We start from the raw sequence: 17,457 nt of genomic DNA on the forward strand, positions 1-17,457 counted from the left end.
GGGAAAAAAAGAGAAAAAAGGAAAAAAAGAAAATAAGAGAAGGGGGGAAAAAAAGGAGGGAAAAGGAAAAAAAAAAGGAAAACCCTTTAATAATTCCTCCTGAAAGTGCCACTAATTAACCAAAGTTATTTTCCCCTTGAACCACTCCAGTAAAGAGTTGCTGCGTTTGCAAAACAACACAACACGATCGCTGTTGTTGTTGTTAAAATAATAATAATAGTAATAATAATAATATAATTTTAATGCGTCTCGGGAGTGACTCGCCAGGCAGTCGCGGGCAGCCGGCCCCGAGGCGGCCGGCCGGCCACCCCGTCCCGCTGCCGGCGGAGCGGCCACCTCACCGGCGCTGCGCGGCTCGGCGCTGCACGGCTCGGCACGGCTCTGCACGGAACGGCGCGGTGCGGCGGGAGCGCGGCGCACACACTGGGGCGGGGGGGGGGGGGGGGTCAGTAGCGTCAGGCTCCCATGGCGTCACTATTGACGTTTCGCATTCCAGCCGCTCTATGGAGAGGCCGCTAGGGCTCCTCTCACATAAATGACGTTCAGAGAGAGGGAGCGGGAGAGCAGCGCAGAGAGGCGCCTCCGTCCCCTCTCTCCGCGCAGGCACACGCGCACCCCGGGGCACTCGCACCGGGGACGCGGGCGCAGGTCCCGGCCCGGCTCCCGCCGCACACACACAAAGGCACATCGCGGCGGCGGCGGCGGCAGCGACTCGGCATCCCTCGCCCGCCCGGCCGCTCCCTCCCTCCGCCCGGGGACGGGCTCCTGGCTCCTCAGGCTTTTGCAATCCTTTTCCATGCCTCGGGATAACGCACCCTCCGGACCTGCAGCCGCCGGGAGTCTCCGGGGTTTTGTGTCTCGGGTCCTGCCGCTGGACAGCGCCTACATGCGCCTTTAAGGAAGCGGGCACCTACAAACTAGATGTAAAGACGGAACCTCCACAGCAACCGAGTACGTATACGAACGAGCGGGAGCGGCCGAGGGAGAGGGACAACGCGACGTGTCCCCACTCTCCGTGAAAGTTGCGCCGCCGGGGTAGATGCTCGGGAGATGCCGGCGGCTGGCGATGCGGCTCAGCCGACGCGCTACCGTGCCGGGCTCTCGCTGAAACTTTTCCCTCTCCTTCCCCCCCCAACCCCCCCCCCCTCCCCCCCCGTCTCCCGTGGATGCTCATTTGCCGCTCGGCTTCCGAGCCTCCCTGCCGGCTCAGCAACCCACGCCGTGCCCGGGGCACCGCCGCCCCTCGCAAACGGGAGGGTTGTGGTTGAGAGGAACGGGAGCCGGAGCCGGTGGTACTAAGGTATTTCTGCTAGTTGTTGTCATGGAAATGATGCTGCCGGCGGCGGCGGCGGCGGGGAGTTTACAGTGCCGGTGATGAATGGCAGTAATTTGTCTCCTTCCTTTGACTGCGCTTGGGAAATAGGTGGTTTTGTTTGCACAAGTTGGAGCTGTCTAATAGGGACGGCGGGGCAGGTTGATCTAATCTCACTTTGGGAGACATCAGCCCTCTCGGCAGCCCGAAAAGAGCTCGCCCCAAGAGGTAATTGCTGGAATGTGACATATTGTATTGAAATGAGACGGGATCTTTGCTCGGCACGTCTGCCCGGCATCAGCTCCTCGGAAATGTGCACTTTTCCCTTCGGAGGTCAGAAACGGTAACGAGGGGCTGTGGTGCCCCGGCACGGGTGGTGCGGTGCGGGAAGGCTGGGCTGCGCCGCCGCTGCCCCACTCCCTGCCCCCGCGGCGCCTCTCGCTTTTGCCTTCTCGCCTTAATAGCTGCGAAAGAAGTTTCTGTCTTGGAAAGAGGCGAGAAAGCGCGGGCGCTGGGTTGTGATATTATGTCGGGGGACGGTTATTGGGATGGCATTATCGCGATACTCTGTCCCCGGCGGAGATGCGGCTCACCTTCGCGCGGTTAGTTAATAACGCTGTTATTTAACTTGCAATTTTTGGAGACGATGGATTCCGTGCGAGGATATTTCCCAGGGAAAGGGCGGAAAACGCTTTTTTCTGTAGGGGGGGTGGTGTGTTGGGTCGGATTTTTTTCTCCAGGAAAAAGAGAAAAAAAAAAAGTTTGGGAATGAATCGCTAACTTTTATCCAAGCCGCTTCACTCGATTACATTCTTCGCCCTATTTTTCTCTCCTCCGTGGAGACCGTTGTATGCTGGAGTCAGGCCCCGGTAAAAACAATGGACTAAACCAGACCAGACGGTTTCTTCGGAGGTGAATCTCACGCGAGCTCGTGGATATTTGCTGGAGTGACCGTGCGGCTCCGGGCGACCCCCCCCAAAAAAAAATCGCGAGCTAACCGGCGGTGGAAATCGAGCTCGAAACTTTTTAATTCAATGGAGCTTCCCCCTCCGCCGTCCCTCCCGGGTAAATGAAGGTTTCGAAACTCGCCTGAAGAAGTCACAATCACAATGGAGTATTTCACGGTTTCCTCCTCGTATTACAGGGTGGGGAGGGGTGTCACTCGGGGCTGAATGTAAAGTGCACGGAGGAAGAAAAGAGCTTTGACAAGGGTAGTTATTTCCTCCTAATTTACAGCCCTTACGGCTCTGCGCTCCTGGCTCGGCCGGCTGCAGTCCGGAGGGGTGTTGCATGGTTAAAAGCGCAGCGAGTGTCTCTAGGTAACCGGTGGCTCGGGGAGGGGGGGGAGAGGAGCCCTAGGGCGCTCTGCGCCGAGCGGGAAGCCGCCTCGCCGGAGCTCGGGAGGGAACAAAACCCGCGGGAGAGAAAGGGATGAGCTAGCAGTCACTTAACATCCCAAGAGCTTGGGCAGTGGGGGGGGCGGGAGGGGGTGTCAAAGGAGAAGGACGCGGGGAAAAAAAAAAAAAAAAGACAAGGAGCGAGAGAAAGAGCCGCCGGGGAGCGGCTCCCGTGGCAGGGACCAGCGCCGCCGCGCATCCCCCGCGCTGCCGCGGGGCAGAGCGCTCCCTCGGGCCGTGGGGACGCGGCGGGGTCGCGCTTCCTCCCCTGCGCCCCCGATGGTGGCCGCGGGGCGTCCCGCGGGGCAGAGCCGCCCGGGGAGCAGGACCCGGAGACGCCGCAGGCTAGCCGGGCTGGTAGGGAAGCCCTCAGGTCCGGCCGGTACCTTCCGTAGAAACTTCCAGCCTGCTGCTGGCCGCCTCCCCCGCTCCCCCCCCCCAAAAAAAAAAAAAAAAAAAGGAAAGGTCCCGCGGGGAAGTGGAGGCACGGGGATGCTCCCCCGGTTGTTGTAGTCACCCCGCCCGGGGCTCTCCTCTTGCCTTCCCCAGGCTCCTTGCTTGGAGAACAAACCGGCGGCTCCGTTGTCCCAGCCCGGTGCTTTCTGCCTTTTGTGTGATGAGGTAGCGGGAGCTGGCAGAAACGCGCTGCCCGTCCGGCTCCCCCTTCCCACCCGTGGGGCGAGGCGAGGGCTTGCCGTGCGAGTGTGGGGTTAGGTCTCCCCCCGTCTCTCCGAGGCGCTCCGCCGGGGGGGAGGCGTGGGGACGCGCCCCTCTGCCCCGCTGGGCACGGCCGCCCCCTGACTCTGCCTTCTTCTCCCGCCGCCGGCGGACAGAGCCCGGGTCGGAAGAGCGCCCCCCGCCGAGGCCAGGCTCCAGACCCGCCTCCGCAGAGAGGTCCCAGCCGGCACCCACCCCGCCGCCGCCGCTCCCGCCGCCGCCGCCGCCCGCCGCCGCCGCCTCCGTCCGCACCTCCAGCCCCACCATTCAGCGCGCAAGATACCCGCCAGGTAAGCTGCCGCTCCGCGGGGCCGGGCGGCCCGGCTCCTCCCGGGAGAGAAGGAGGAGGAGGAGGAGGGGATGCGAGGGCTCCGGCCGCGGCCCTTACCCTTCCCAAATCCCTTTGGCATCAGCGGTCCCCGACGTCCCGTACCGGGGCCGCGGGGGGGTTAAATCCGCAAAGGATCTGGGCAGCGCCCGCGTTTCGCAGCGCTTTTAGCGATGCTGTGCCTGGGCACATGGGGGTTGCGAGTCCCCGGCCAAAGACCTGCCAGCTTTTAAGGGGAAAATGGGTGGACTGTTAGTGTCCCTGTGAGGAGCGCAGCTTGCTCGGCGTTAAACTGGGCATCCCTTCTGTCAAGCTCTAGCACAGATAGCAGAATAATAAGGTAATAGCGCTGAATGTCCCTACTCTGATTTTTTTTACCCATTCATTAGGGCTTTGATGACAGGTTGCTCTTCAATGCGCCTCCTGTGGGGCTTTTTTTTTAATATTGTTGGGTAAAGAAGAAAAAATCCCAGGTTATTTACTTTGTAGGGTAATTAATATTGGTGCCTTAAGTGGAAAAGTAGGGGTTAGAATTAGTCAGTCGAATGCACTGGCAAAGGGCGAGGTAGGAGGAGTCCCACAGACCAGACCTTTAGGTTAGGGATATTTTTTCTGTTCTCAGGTCAGACTTATTTTAGACTTCTGTTTTCTTACTCCACTTTGCACAGAATTCAGTGACATAACCCTGTTATACTCAGAAAAAAAAAGGCAGAAAAAAAAAGCATAATGATGTGTTTGCCTGAACTCCTGCTCGTTTTCTGAGCTAGCAAAAAAGCCTTTTTCCTTCATAAGGTTGTGTATCAACACATCCACTTGTGACATTATCTGTCCGCTCATGCAGTTGTGTTCCTCAGTCAGTTCTCAGTGGAGGTGCATGGAAGGAAATTCTTTCCCTTTTTATTTGATTAAGCACTGATCAGTATGTTTTAACAGACGGTCCTGAGACTAACAAATGATAGTAATAGGGCTGGCCATGAAATGTGTGTGCGTGGAATGGCATGGACAGAAATTGATAAGAAAAAAAGAGAACGGTAGAAAAAGACATAAATAACATTGAGAGGCAAGGCTTGTGAAAGACTTGTCCTGCTTTTTCCTTTAAGTATTTGGATTTACAAGCAAGAAGATCTTAATTTCAGAAAACGGTGCTATTTTTTCTCAGTTGTTAATGTTTTCTCGAGAAGAAGAAAGATCTGAATGGTTTGTAGCAGTATGATAATTGAAATCTAGTGCTTAGTTTAAATATGTTTATCTGCAAAGCAGGCAGGGAAGAATTAAAAGTTGATCTAACACAAATTCTTTGAATTCCTGTGTGTCAGGCTCAAGTGAAAATTTAAAAATTGTGAGTGGAGTTCTTAAAATACTGAGGAAAACTCCATTATTTTTAACACAGCTGTTTGGGTTTTTTTAATAAGAATTGTTTATCAATGCTTCTGGAATATAAATTACCACAATTAAGAAAAGATGAACTGCACTTAATTTGGATATACATTTTCTCCATATTTTCTTTTCTCTTTACAAAAGAATTTATGTTAATCTATGCATTTTATTCCTCTGTTGTGGAACCGTAACACACCACACACTTTTAGTTTAGGTTGCAAATATTGGGCTACAATCTCACAGTGTTTGGTCAGGCAAACATCAAATGGATTGCAGAATTGGGTCCATTATTTCCTGAGAGCAGCAAAGGAAATAGCAGACTAGCAGGAAAAGTGAAAGGAAAAAACAAAATCAAATCTTTATAGCCAGGCTCTATGTTGCTTCAGCCATCCCAACTATTAGTGAACCACATGAACTTTTATGACTAATTAGTAAAAACAGTTATATTAGCAGCCTCAACCTTGCTTTCCCATAAAAACAGACACAGAAATACCACATATTTTTACTCTTACATTTTTGCAAATTTAAGAATATGTTGTACCACCCACTTTTTTTTAGGAGAATGTTCTACCACAGATAAACCTTAAAACTACTACTTAGACAGCAACCTTAAATTATTAGCTGACCAGAAATACACTTCAAAGGCCCAGAGTTGAGTAAGCAAAAAATTGATGTATGCAAGTCCTAAGTAGCAAACACTGTGATTTGAGTTGTTCCTCTGACATGCACTGCAGATGCTGTTTCTTTTAAAATAATTTTCAATATTATGCATTTGATAATCTCGTTTACCCTTCATGAAAATTTTATGGCACAGTTGCACGCATACAGAGCTAGATTTAGAGCCATAAACTGTTTTCATTCTGCTTATCTAATTCTCATTGACACCTATGTATATTAAGCAGCAGATGTAGGGCAGCTTGAGATGGATTCTTCTCTCACTGACACTGGTATAAATTTGAGTTGCTCCCACAACTAGATGAGAGCAGGTTCTCTAATGCCTAATGCTTAGTTGATGCCCAATGCATATTTCTTGTTGAAAGGCAAAGACTTGAGGCTAATTTATATGTCCCCTGTCCAGGCGAGGATGGGAGTCAGGTGTCTTAACCGAGCTCCGTGAAATGTGGGAAAGCTTCTAGGAAAGAAGTTCGCAAGGACCTGGGCCGCGTCTTTGGCACACTGGGCTTGCTGTTAACGTCCCCCTTTGCCCTTGCAGATATGCCCTGTGTGCAAGCGCAGTATAGTCCTTCACCGCCCAGTTCAAATTATGCAGCTCAGACCTACGCGTATGGCTCGGAGTACGGCTCGGAGATCATGAACCCTGACTATGCCAAGCTGACCATGGACCTGAGCAGTACCGAAATCACCGCCACTGCCACCACCTCCCTTCCCAGCTTCAGCACCTTTATGGAGGGTTACTCCGGCAGCTATGAGCTCAAGCCTTCCTGCCTCTACCAAATGCAATCTGCCTCCTCCGGCCAGAGGCCCCTCATAAAGATGGAAGACACCCGTCTCTCCCCGTACCAGCCCTCACTGCCACCCTCCACGGACGAGGGGATGCCCAGCACTTCCATGTACTTCAAACAATCTCCGCCCTCCACGCCCACCACGCCCGGCTTCCCCTCTCACCAGAACCTGTGGGACGAGCCCCCGCTGCAGCCCACGCAGACCTGCCTGCCGCCCGGCCACCTCATGGACACTGCTCCCATGAAGACCGTGCCTCCGCGCTTCCCCCTCTTCCACTTCAAGCACTCGCCCCCCCACACGCCGGCCGTGGCCGCCCACATGTGCTACGACCCTGCCTCCCTGAGCCTGCCCCTGGGCTCCGACAGACCCGCTGCCAGCCAGGCACCCATGGAGAGCCATTCCTACGGGCTTCACCTGGCCAAAAGACCAGCCACCTTAGCCTTCTCACCGCTCGGCCTCAATGCAGCCACCTCCAGCCTGATGGGTGAGAGCAGCGCCGGCGGCAGCAGCGGCCTCCCATCTCCACCCAGCAGGAGCTCCTCGTCCGGGGAAGGCACCTGCGCCGTCTGTGGGGATAATGCCGCCTGCCAGCACTACGGGGTACGGACGTGCGAGGGCTGCAAGGGCTTTTTCAAGGTGAGACCTCTGCGGTTTTGCTCCCCTCCCCGCCTCCCCCAGCCTCCCCTCCCTCCCTACCTGCCCCAGTACGCTCCTGGTCCTCGCCCGGGGGCGTTGTGTCAGAGCTCGTGCGCGATTGACACGCACCCAAAGTTTTCGAAGAAGGCCAAAGCAAGCCCTCCGTGCGATAAAAGGGTCAGCCGGTCTCGGCTGAGAAAGGGCTGTGGCAGTGAGCTGGGCAAACCATGTCCCCAGTCTGCCAGCATCCCTCAACAGAGTACAGGTCACCCCCCGTCTTAGCTATAAACTGGAATTTATTCTGTAGCGAAACACACCTGGAATACATCCAGCCTGGGGTTTACTCAGTCACTCATTCACAATTACACCTTGTTTTTAAGTGAGGAAAGAAATCCAGAAATGGGAAAAGTCCAGTTGATATTTTAGTGGACGGCAGCGATGCCGTGTGTTGTCCTGGGGCGGCTGGGCTGAGGAGGGCTGTAGGGTCGGTGCCGGGAGGAAACTGGTTTCACACGTGGGACAAACCCAAGCCCTTCTAGTTTTATTTGGTTGCTGCCCCGTCGTTACTCAGGAGCCCCGTGAGTCCTCACCAGTGGAAAGCAGAGCAGTGACTAAGCACTGCACGGGGTCCCGGTGCCTGCCCTGTAACGGAGAAGGCTTTGCAGCTGAATAGCAACACAAATAACTTACACGGAGTAGTTTCTCGGTTTAAGCTTTGTGCTTATATTTTTAAGAATTGGATACACTCTTTTTGCTCTTAGATTTGGGTGCTTTGTCATTTCCTTTCAACAGACTGAGTTCAGATTCCAGAATTATTTTCAGAATTAGCTTGTTTAAGTGAAGAACTTGGGACAGACTTTTGGTGGGATGGTTCTGGGCAGCAGGTTTAAGATTTGATATATTTGGGGTTGATTTGGTATAGCCCTTCCTGCAAAGACAGCAGTCATGCCCCTGTTCTGGTAAAAGATACGATGGGAACAAAAATAGTCCCAAAATAGTTGGGGGGGGGGTGGCTTGCAACATTTTTTTAATTGTAGACGGAGCTGCTGACGTTACTTAATAATAATCATTTGACAACATGGAAAAATACACATCTACTGTAAAACTCATTTGTTATTTAAATACAATTAGAAAAGGAAACACAAATAACCTGGAAATAGCAGCTCTTACGGGCCCGATCCTGCCCCTGTGGAAATCAATAGCATATCCTTGACTGGGAGCAGTACCTAGAGCTTATTCTGCAAAATTAAACAGTTTTCAGCTCCAAAGTGCAATGAACAATATTTGCTGTGTCTCTTATATTTAGTACGTTGAGGCTGTGATTTGAAAAGGAACATAAATGATGAAATAACATTTTTCCATTAATTTAATTGCAGTGAAAGATTTAATATTGAATGTTGAGCTGATAAATTTGTTCCTGTTCTGATGTCTTTCCTATTAATGTCTTTTTTTTTTTTGTGCTGAGTTATTTATTGATGTATCTTTGATTTTAAGTATGGAAACACATAATACATTTTTGCATCAATGTTTGTTACATTCTGCCAAGGCTTACCAGGTTTTTACAAATTTTAAATTGAATGTATATTTTTAAGATCATTTTAGAGTGAATTAAATGTATATAACTACAGTATAATTCTGTCTATTTTTCCCAGGTCAGGTTAACTTTCCCAGAATATTTAACTAAACATATTTTGTAGGGGTTTCTGGTATTTTTATTTTTCCCCCTGATGATTTTAATGGCTAACCAAACCAGTTATTGTGGTATTTGACTAACAATAGCGATAGCAAGAGAAGTACATCGCAGATCATTTTGATTTTATTTTAATAAGGTCAGCAATAATCAAGGGAATGAACCAAGTAGAAAATTGTTCCCAAAGGGATATTAAAAGCGGAGATAATCTAATCCCCAAAGGTAGATGCGATGACCTGGTAATTTCAGATATGATTTTATCATTCAAAGTTGCCTGTCTCCAGAGACTTGCTTCAGAACAATCCTAGATGATTTTCATTGTCAGCAGCTAACACTAATAAAATTGTTTTTCCTGCAGGCTAGTGTGTTAGGAAATTAATTTTATCTAATTATATGAATTGCACTGTCGCTTTTCATGTTGTAATTAAAACACATTTTGTCAGGTTCTAAGTTGTTCAAGAAACCATCAGTTTACTATTTTTGTGTTGCATTTTCACAGAGAACAGTTCAGAAAAATGCAAAATATGTTTGTCTGGCAAATAAAAACTGTCCAGTGGACAAGAGACGTCGTAACAGATGCCAATACTGCCGGTTTCAGAAGTGTCTCAGCGTCGGCATGGTTAAAGAAGGTAAGGACTGTTGCTATTATTATCCCAGACACTGAAATATTATGTTTAATGAATTTGTGTGTGTGTGGACATAGATGCCTTTACAATGAATTGTACAATGATGGAATTCATAACTTACCCCAAAATATGTGCTGTTTTGTAATAATGTATTGATTTTCTTTTTTTCACCCATATTATCATATTTAGACTTTAGAGCCCGGAGTTCAAGAACAGCAAGGTCACAAGAGGATAATTTGACACTGGCCAAAATGTCTCCTTTATTAACTTTGAACGTTGCTCGATAATGCTGTTGGCTTCCCCCTGTTATCTCACGGGGGGCTGCACTGGATTGTGTGCATTTTGACATAGGATCTTGTCTCATACCCATAAGCTGATTGTAAATTTGCAATTAATTTAAATGGAAACAGGATCAACTCATTAGTCTCAATTCTGCAAATATTTAAGTATGTGAGTAATACTGTGTGAGCAGTCCCACTGCAAATACTAACGTGGATAATATAACCTATATAGCGTGACCATTTTTTTTTTCAAATGCTTCAAGAAAGCTAAAATTACTTTGAATGAAGGACTCTGCCATTTAAAAGGTGCACCAGTGGTAGGAACATTAGAATTTGTGTTTCACATTCAGTTTTCTTTCAGCAGTAGAGCTTCTGTGTGTGTACGGGCACACACACACGGGCGCACAGATGTGCTGCAAACAAAGCACGAACGCTAGGAGCACAGCTGGGCTTTAAGTAAGCAGCTACATTGCTGCTTATGATCATAGGTCTGACGCAATTTTGGTATCATTTGTGTTCCTTTGCAATCAAAAGCATCAAGAGCATGTGCTGAAACTGGAGAATGCTCTTATTTTTGCCGGGCTGGCCACCATAAGAAAAGCAGGTGTTCATTCTGATCCGTCGTTTGCTGGTATCTTCACAACTGATTCCCTCTTTTCTTTTACGTAGTTGTCCGTACCGACAGCCTGAAAGGGAGAAGAGGTCGGCTGCCTTCCAAACCAAAGAGCCCCTTACAGCAAGAACCCTCTCAGCCCTCCCCGCCTTCTCCTCCCATCAGCATGATGAACGCCCTTGTACGAGCTTTAACCGACTCCACGCCCAGGGAGCTTGACTATTCAAGAGTATGTCTCGCTTTTCTTTGCCTCTTTGTTTTCCACATAGAAATGATTAGTGAAGTGCGTTTCTGATTACCAGCCAGTTTGCTAAAATGAAATTAAATGTGAAAGTTGGATGAGGGTAGAAATTTGTCCAGCCAGCCGTGTCTTTTCATGGAAGGTAGACTATGAAGGGAAAAAAGGTGCAGTAGAAATTAGTGTTAGTAACTATTCGTTGTGAGGATCTCAGTCACAAAGTTATCTGCAGTATATTCCATGGTTGAGTGAAAGCAAAAATGTGTGGATAAATAGAGCATTCTTCTTGCAAAAGGCTGTGCCAAAACACTAGCAATTACAGTATGATCGATTAATCTACCAAGCTCAGGAGCAATACTTATATGTCCAGTATCTTAATTTCCAGGTTCTGAAGGCTAAAATCTAATAGCGCTTCCCTAATATTCAGATACAAGGATTGCAGGAAGTAACACTGGATGGACAGGGCCATTTCTATTGAAACCAATAGGAATTTTACCATTATTTAAATGGGACCAGGGTCTGGCTTTGGCTACACCAGCATGAATATTTCTTCAATAAAATTCACATTTGTAAAACAAACTTTTAAAAATCAAAATTCTAAAACATTATCTCAGCAAAGCTTTACCAGAGATTGTATATTTTTGTAACCTTGTTCTTTAATGTATCATGTTCACCATTTAAATATCCATGGAATATTTTCAAAGCTTAAAAACCTGTTCTATAGTTATTAAAATACAGCATTGAAATGGCTTGTTACATACATTTTTAGGCAGGTTGATATAGGAAAAGGAAAAAATACAGCTAAGGAAAAACAAGATCAAATTCCTTCCCCTTAATGAAATATGGTTAAATCTGAGACTGTAACAAATGCAGCCGTACTCAGACAGCATCTACATTGGCCATTTATCACTTGTTGCTAGGTAATATTTAATACTAGAACATATTTGATTGTAATTATATAAAAATTACATTATTATATTTTAGAATATACTTACATATATCATTTAACAATTTTAAGCATGCTGTAACATCTTTTCTTCAAGCTAATCTGTAAGTATACAATCATATAATTTTCCAAATTATTATTAAGAATCTGGCTGTTCAGTATCTGACAACCTTGTAGGGGGAAAATGCATTAGCCGTATTTACACGTATTTTAACTTACCCAGAATGTCTCAGGGAGTCATTCTGCAAATACCAAGGTGTGTGACGAGCTGTGCTCTTTGACAGAAATCTGCTGGCTTCCACAGAATTACAGGCGTATAACAGCCCAGGCCATGAAAGCAGTATCTAACCTTATCTATTTATTTATTTATTTATAAAGTTCTTTTACATTTACAAAAAAGTGAATGAAAACTGTATATTTTTACGTGACTTTTTTCTTTGTCCTGCAGTAATTATTTGTCTTTTAATGAAAACAGCCCATAGATCTAATTGTTGAACAATTCTGTTGGACATTACAGGAAGCATATGATTGACAGTAAATTAATTTAGTCTTGGTAGCTAAAAGATTAAGTATGATTGTTTGTTAGGACACATTAATATCCAAGTTTTTCTTTACAATAAAATATATAATAGTTTGTTATACTGAGTAGTACTGAAAAGAGAAAAATATGCTAAAAGAAATGAATAGATTCTTATGGTTTTCATAAACCTTATATTTATTTTGAAAAGTTAAGGGAGATCAGACACAAATGCTGTGTAAAAACTGAGATTAACATAAATGAAATATGCAGTAAACCCACTGCAATGCTAAAAAAATCCCTTTGAAGAATAATCGTGTACCTGTAAAGACTAACTTATGGCACGTTTGGTGAGGCTGTGACCCTGCCGTGCACCAGAAATGGGTAGATCTGGAAACTTGGCTTTGGAGTCAGTCCTAACACTTCTGCAAACACGACCTTAATGTTTAGCATGGTCTTCATGTTTACAAGCTGTAATGTCTTGACCTTCTTAAAAATACTGATAAGAGCTTCATAGAGGAACGTGTACCCTTTCCCTCCAAAAAAACCTACACACACAAAAAGAACCCCAAAAACCAAACCCCAAAATAAATTACATAAACTATGAATATTAAACCAAAACAGATTGGAACCGGTTCTGTTCAGAACATGGCCACTTTTCATTTCAGCACTGGTTTTAACTTACCAGTCCACAGCGATGGTATATTTAGGTATTTGGTTTCAAAAAGCAATTGCTAGGAAGAGAATTTGCTTTATGAACTCCTTAAAGGCCAAGGGCCGCAGTCCGGTCTCACACCTGTTTTACTGGTACAATTCCACAAGTTTACACTTCTAAGTAAGTGAGATGAGAAACAGACCCTCTATCTTGCCGTCCTTATTCATGCAGAATAGCCACCAACTTAAATAGAAATGTTGCCTTTTTGGAGGGAGAGTGCAGCATTTAGGTAATAATACACTCCCCCCCCCCCGCCCTTCCCCAGCCACAAAATTTAACAAATATTGGGGCTTTGGGAAAAAACAAGGATAGCTTCTCCTCTGTGCAGAGAAGTTATTGATAGGCTTTGGCAGCTGTAGCAGTTGATGAAGGTCTGATGAAAGCAGGCAAAGGGTAGAGCTAGGTCACACTATCAGGCTCCTCAACATCAGGCTTTCCAAATCTCTTTAGATATACCATACAAGTTAACGTTGCTTGCTACGCATGCAGCACCCCCTGAGTAACTGCAGCACTCCTTAAGTAACAGTCGGGTTTCATTTAATTCCCATTTAATTCTCCTCTGAGGAAGGGAGTATGGCAGAGCTTTGTCTTCTGGCTTTCTCCCGACGTGCCTCCAGTTTGTACAGAGCAGGTTAAGAAATGCAGATCTGAGCCCTTCCCTACCGTGGCCTCCTGACCACGGGCAAGCTTACCAGCTGGCTGTCTTGGTCAGAAGTTAGGTCAAATATCACCTTTTCTCAGTGAAATAATGATGGAAAGAAACACAGATGTTGGTGCATAAACCAAACCATACATATTGTTTATGGTTACTTATATTCTCATAAGTCTGTTACAAGTAAATAATAATTTTTTTTTAGCTATTCTTTGTGAGTGCTAGCTCTTTGTAGCGAATAGTGACATATTATGGTAGCTAAAAATTATACAATTCCGTATAATTTTTTACCTTTCTTCTAAAATTGCTCTCATGGGCTAAACTATAACAAAAAATACAGGTTATAATTTTTTTAGATGCTTTTAATTTAATTAAGTGCTCCACGTGGGGTATACCATACTGTAACATTCACAATTATGTGGCATAATGCAGCATTCAGCTTCATTAGAAAATGTTAAAACTTTGCTTTACTTTTGCCAAAGGAATGTTTTATAAATATTGGGAGCAAATTAATACCTGGCATAACTACACTGACTTGTGACGAGTTATATTTAGAATGAACTTAGGGTAGTATCTTTTTTGTTTGCCTTTCCTTTTCTTTTCCTTCCTCTTCACTGCTCAAAGGATCAAGAATGTGTCTTGCCTTAACAGTACCTACGGTGAGGCAGGAGTTTCCATCAGCCTGTTTGGTTTCCCCGTGTAGAAAGAAGGAATCATAGCTCAGCCCTGGCGCAGGAAAGCGCATCTCCCAGAGTCTTCACGAGCTGAAGACCATGAACGGGAAAAGCCCATCTCCTCACACACATGCTGTCTTGGCTTTCTCCACAGCTTCATTTTAAGAGGGTCCAGAACATGCAAGATCTCTGGAAAAGCCTCTGATCTTTTTCTACTTACTAGTCACCCCGGTGCATCTTGCTGCAGTCCAGTGCCAGGAGTAGTTAGTTCATGCTGCTTGAGCATCCTCAACTGCTCCATTCAGATGGGGGGCTGAACATGTAAATGATGCAACATACAGATTTTTCTACCGCTGCTCCCCATCCTCTCTGTATTTTGGCTTCTACCTGCTTCATTGTCACAGGATCCTTTGGAGTAGCTGGGACAGAATTTGTCTCCACATGAACTGCCTAAGAGGGACCGCACGTATTTCACCAGCTGACTAGGGATGGGAGCTGGAGTTTACCATGAGAAACTCATGTAGTTAGTATAGGGTAAGCAGAGCAGAGTCATTCAGGACCAGCACCAGTACCCCAGATGTGGCCAGAGGTCTCTGGGATTGCTGTGGTTCTCCAGTCAATCAGTGGCTCTGACACTGTGTCCTTCACCCCTTACCTGCCAACAGCAACCATCTCCAAGTAGGACAGGCAGAGAACAGGACACCTACCCGAGGAATTCTGCTTGCTGCTCCCCACTGTCTTTCCTGCGCAGAGGTGACTTTTGGGTTGCAGTAAGCAACTTGGGTGATGTCAGCAGCCCAAGTGGCATGCCTGTAATGAGGTCCTCACAGGCTGTCAGCCCACTATTACTGCTTGGGAAAGAGATGTGGGTCTTTCTGCTTCTTTAGGCTGACGGACTCGAGCCCTAAGTGCTTGTGGAAAGTTGTTTTAAAAGGGCATGCACACCGCTTTCAGCCATGGAGACCACCCCAACCTTTCCTTGGCTGAGTCCTAGACAGAGAGTTGCTATGAAGTCTCTGCCAGAAATAACCCATAAGATGCTCGATGGGGAGGATGTTGTTGCAATAAATCCCAAATTATTCAGTTCCTGCTCAGAAAACCAGCAGCCCTTCCCAAGCACAGAATCGGACCGAGCCACTAAAGCTCCTGTTGTATTTTCTGCCAAGAGAGAGCGAGCAGTGTTCATGGGAGTGACAGGGATCCATCCACTGGTGCGGAAGTAGGAGATAGCGGGGAGGGAGCTGTCGGAGGGTCACGGGGAAGCTGAGCAAGCTGAGGCTGTCGAATGGTTGTCTGGAAGAGTTATGGCTGCATCAGCAGGATAATAGGTTCTCCTGAACCTTAAATGCTTCTATTTGAAGGATAAGAGGTGATATGGGGCAGCTGTTTTACTTTGAACCAATTCTGTATTCAAATGAAGCAATGCTGCATGTGTCAGATAAAAGATGATTTATCTCACGTGTCTCTATCACTGTCAGATAAAACGTAATTTGAGAGGTTTTTGGAAGAAATCTGTGTTTTGGACATACTGAGACAAATTCATCAATGGGAAAAGCGTTTAATTGTAGTAAGTTAAACAGTATTCCTCTTCTAGTGTGATGGAAATTATCCTACCCACCAGGTTTCTGTTTACTAATAGCGTATAGGTACTTGTAAAATGTGATAAGTATTGTATTTTATTTATAAATTTTAAATGATTTCTATACGTGTGGAAATATTTTTGCAATATACATCTGAATAGCAAACGCCTGTAGGTAGCCAAATAGGTAGATAGACGTAGACCTACTTATTATGCCTTTGATAATAATACCAGCTTTGCCACAGAAGGGAATGTTGTCGGGCAGGTAACGCCGTATGTTTCACAGAATGCCCTTAAATGCATATAACGTTGCTTTCTGTGGCTTTCATTTTAGTACTGTTCCACTGATCAGGCTGCTGCAGGCACAGATGCAGAACATGTACAACAGTTCTATAATCTTCTGACTGCCTCCGTTGACATAACTAGAGGCTGGGCAGAAAAAATCCCAGGATTTACTGACCTCCCCAAAGAAGATCAGACATTACTCATAGAATCAGCTTTTTTGGAGCTGTTTGTACTAAGACTCTCCATCAGGTAACTATTTATTTCATTTCCTCTTAAGCTGATGTGAAAAATCATCCATCTAAATATTTTTAAGGAATAAATATGGCGCTATCTTTGAACATTGTCAGTTGTACCAAAAACCCCACAAAGCATCAGCAATGTCTGCATCCAAAGGATATGGCATTTAATTTTTTTATGCTGCAGAAAAAGCAAGAAGGTGATTTAAAAAGAGAGCATAGGTCTTGCTAATGTGCTTCTTTTTATTTGATATACCCCATCCTCTTCTTCCTTAGTAATCGAAATTGATCCTCAGGTATTATTTGAGGAAGTTTGCTTCATATTCATCAGCATGAACTATAGGAAAGCACCTTCAGTATGAAAGCTTTTCCTTTACTCCCTTCTTTTGCGCACGCACGTTTTTGTCGTCCGTTTTTGAAAGGGATGAAGAAGATTTAAAATCTTGGTCAGACTGTTTTTCTCCTTAATACCAAGTCATTTAATAGAGTGAGATGCTATTTGTCAGTCTAGCACTAGTTAAGAGACTTTACCTAAACCACTTTCAGGGACTGGGAAAATTCCAGACTGGTGATTTGAATTATGCCCTTGTTTCTTTAGGTTGAAAATGACCTTTGCATGCATTTTTTAACAGGGATATTGGCAATGGGGAGGGGAAGGAGAGGAGAGCCTAGCTGTAATATCTCTCTTACACACAGGTTTTCGTATGAAAGAGTTTATGATGTTATGTGCGTTGTGGTGCATTGTTGCATGTAGTTTCCATTGTTTGTTCCTTATCAATTTTTACAATCTGAAAAATGCAGATGAGGCTAAGTAAATGCTGAGAGTTACAGAATCTCTTCTTTCTCCAGTTTTTATTAGTTTTGTATTTCAAAATGCACTCACTTAGTATTCCTTTGGTTCAAACATACAGTATTTAATGTAAAATGTCTTCTCTGTTTATGCCTTTGGGCAGGACCAAAATCTTAACTAATTAGACAGTCTACACCACATGCTACAGCTAACCTCAGGCTTATAACTCTACCAAGTAAGCAATCATAGAAGCTTGTTTGTTGTACTTTGGCCCCAAGGGAGAAGCATATTGTCAAACGTGAATGCCCACATATGTCTCAGGATAATATGCCTTGGATTTTAAATGACAGACACTTCAATACTGCTTATGCATTTTGCTGTAAA

General features: G+C 45.8%; 1 protein-coding gene across 2 annotated transcripts in view; it reads left to right on the forward strand.

Moving 5' to 3' along the window:
- Positions 1–489: 489 nt before the first annotated feature.
- Positions 490–17,457, forward strand: part of NR4A3 (nuclear receptor subfamily 4 group A member 3) — a 29,208-nt gene continuing 12,240 nt past the window's right edge. The window contains exons 1-6 of one of the 2 annotated variants that reach the window (XM_054817303.1): positions 490–951; positions 3,543–3,716; positions 6,345–7,231; positions 9,421–9,550; positions 10,498–10,670; positions 16,097–16,296. In XM_054817303.1, coding sequence (XP_054673278.1) covers positions 6,347–7,231; positions 9,421–9,550; positions 10,498–10,670; positions 16,097–16,296 — 1,388 coding nt within the window. In that variant the 5' untranslated portion in view covers positions 490–951; positions 3,543–3,716; positions 6,345–6,346. Of the gene's footprint in view, positions 952–3,542; positions 3,717–3,995; positions 7,232–9,420; positions 9,551–10,497; positions 10,671–16,096; positions 16,297–17,457 lie in introns of those variants that run through there. The other variant, XM_054817304.1, reaches the window with a different exon arrangement.

Source organism: Grus americana, chromosome 2 (assembly GCF_028858705.1).
Source record: "Grus americana isolate bGruAme1 chromosome 2, bGruAme1.mat, whole genome shotgun sequence".
Classification (NCBI taxonomy): domain Eukaryota; kingdom Metazoa; phylum Chordata; class Aves; order Gruiformes; family Gruidae; genus Grus; species Grus americana.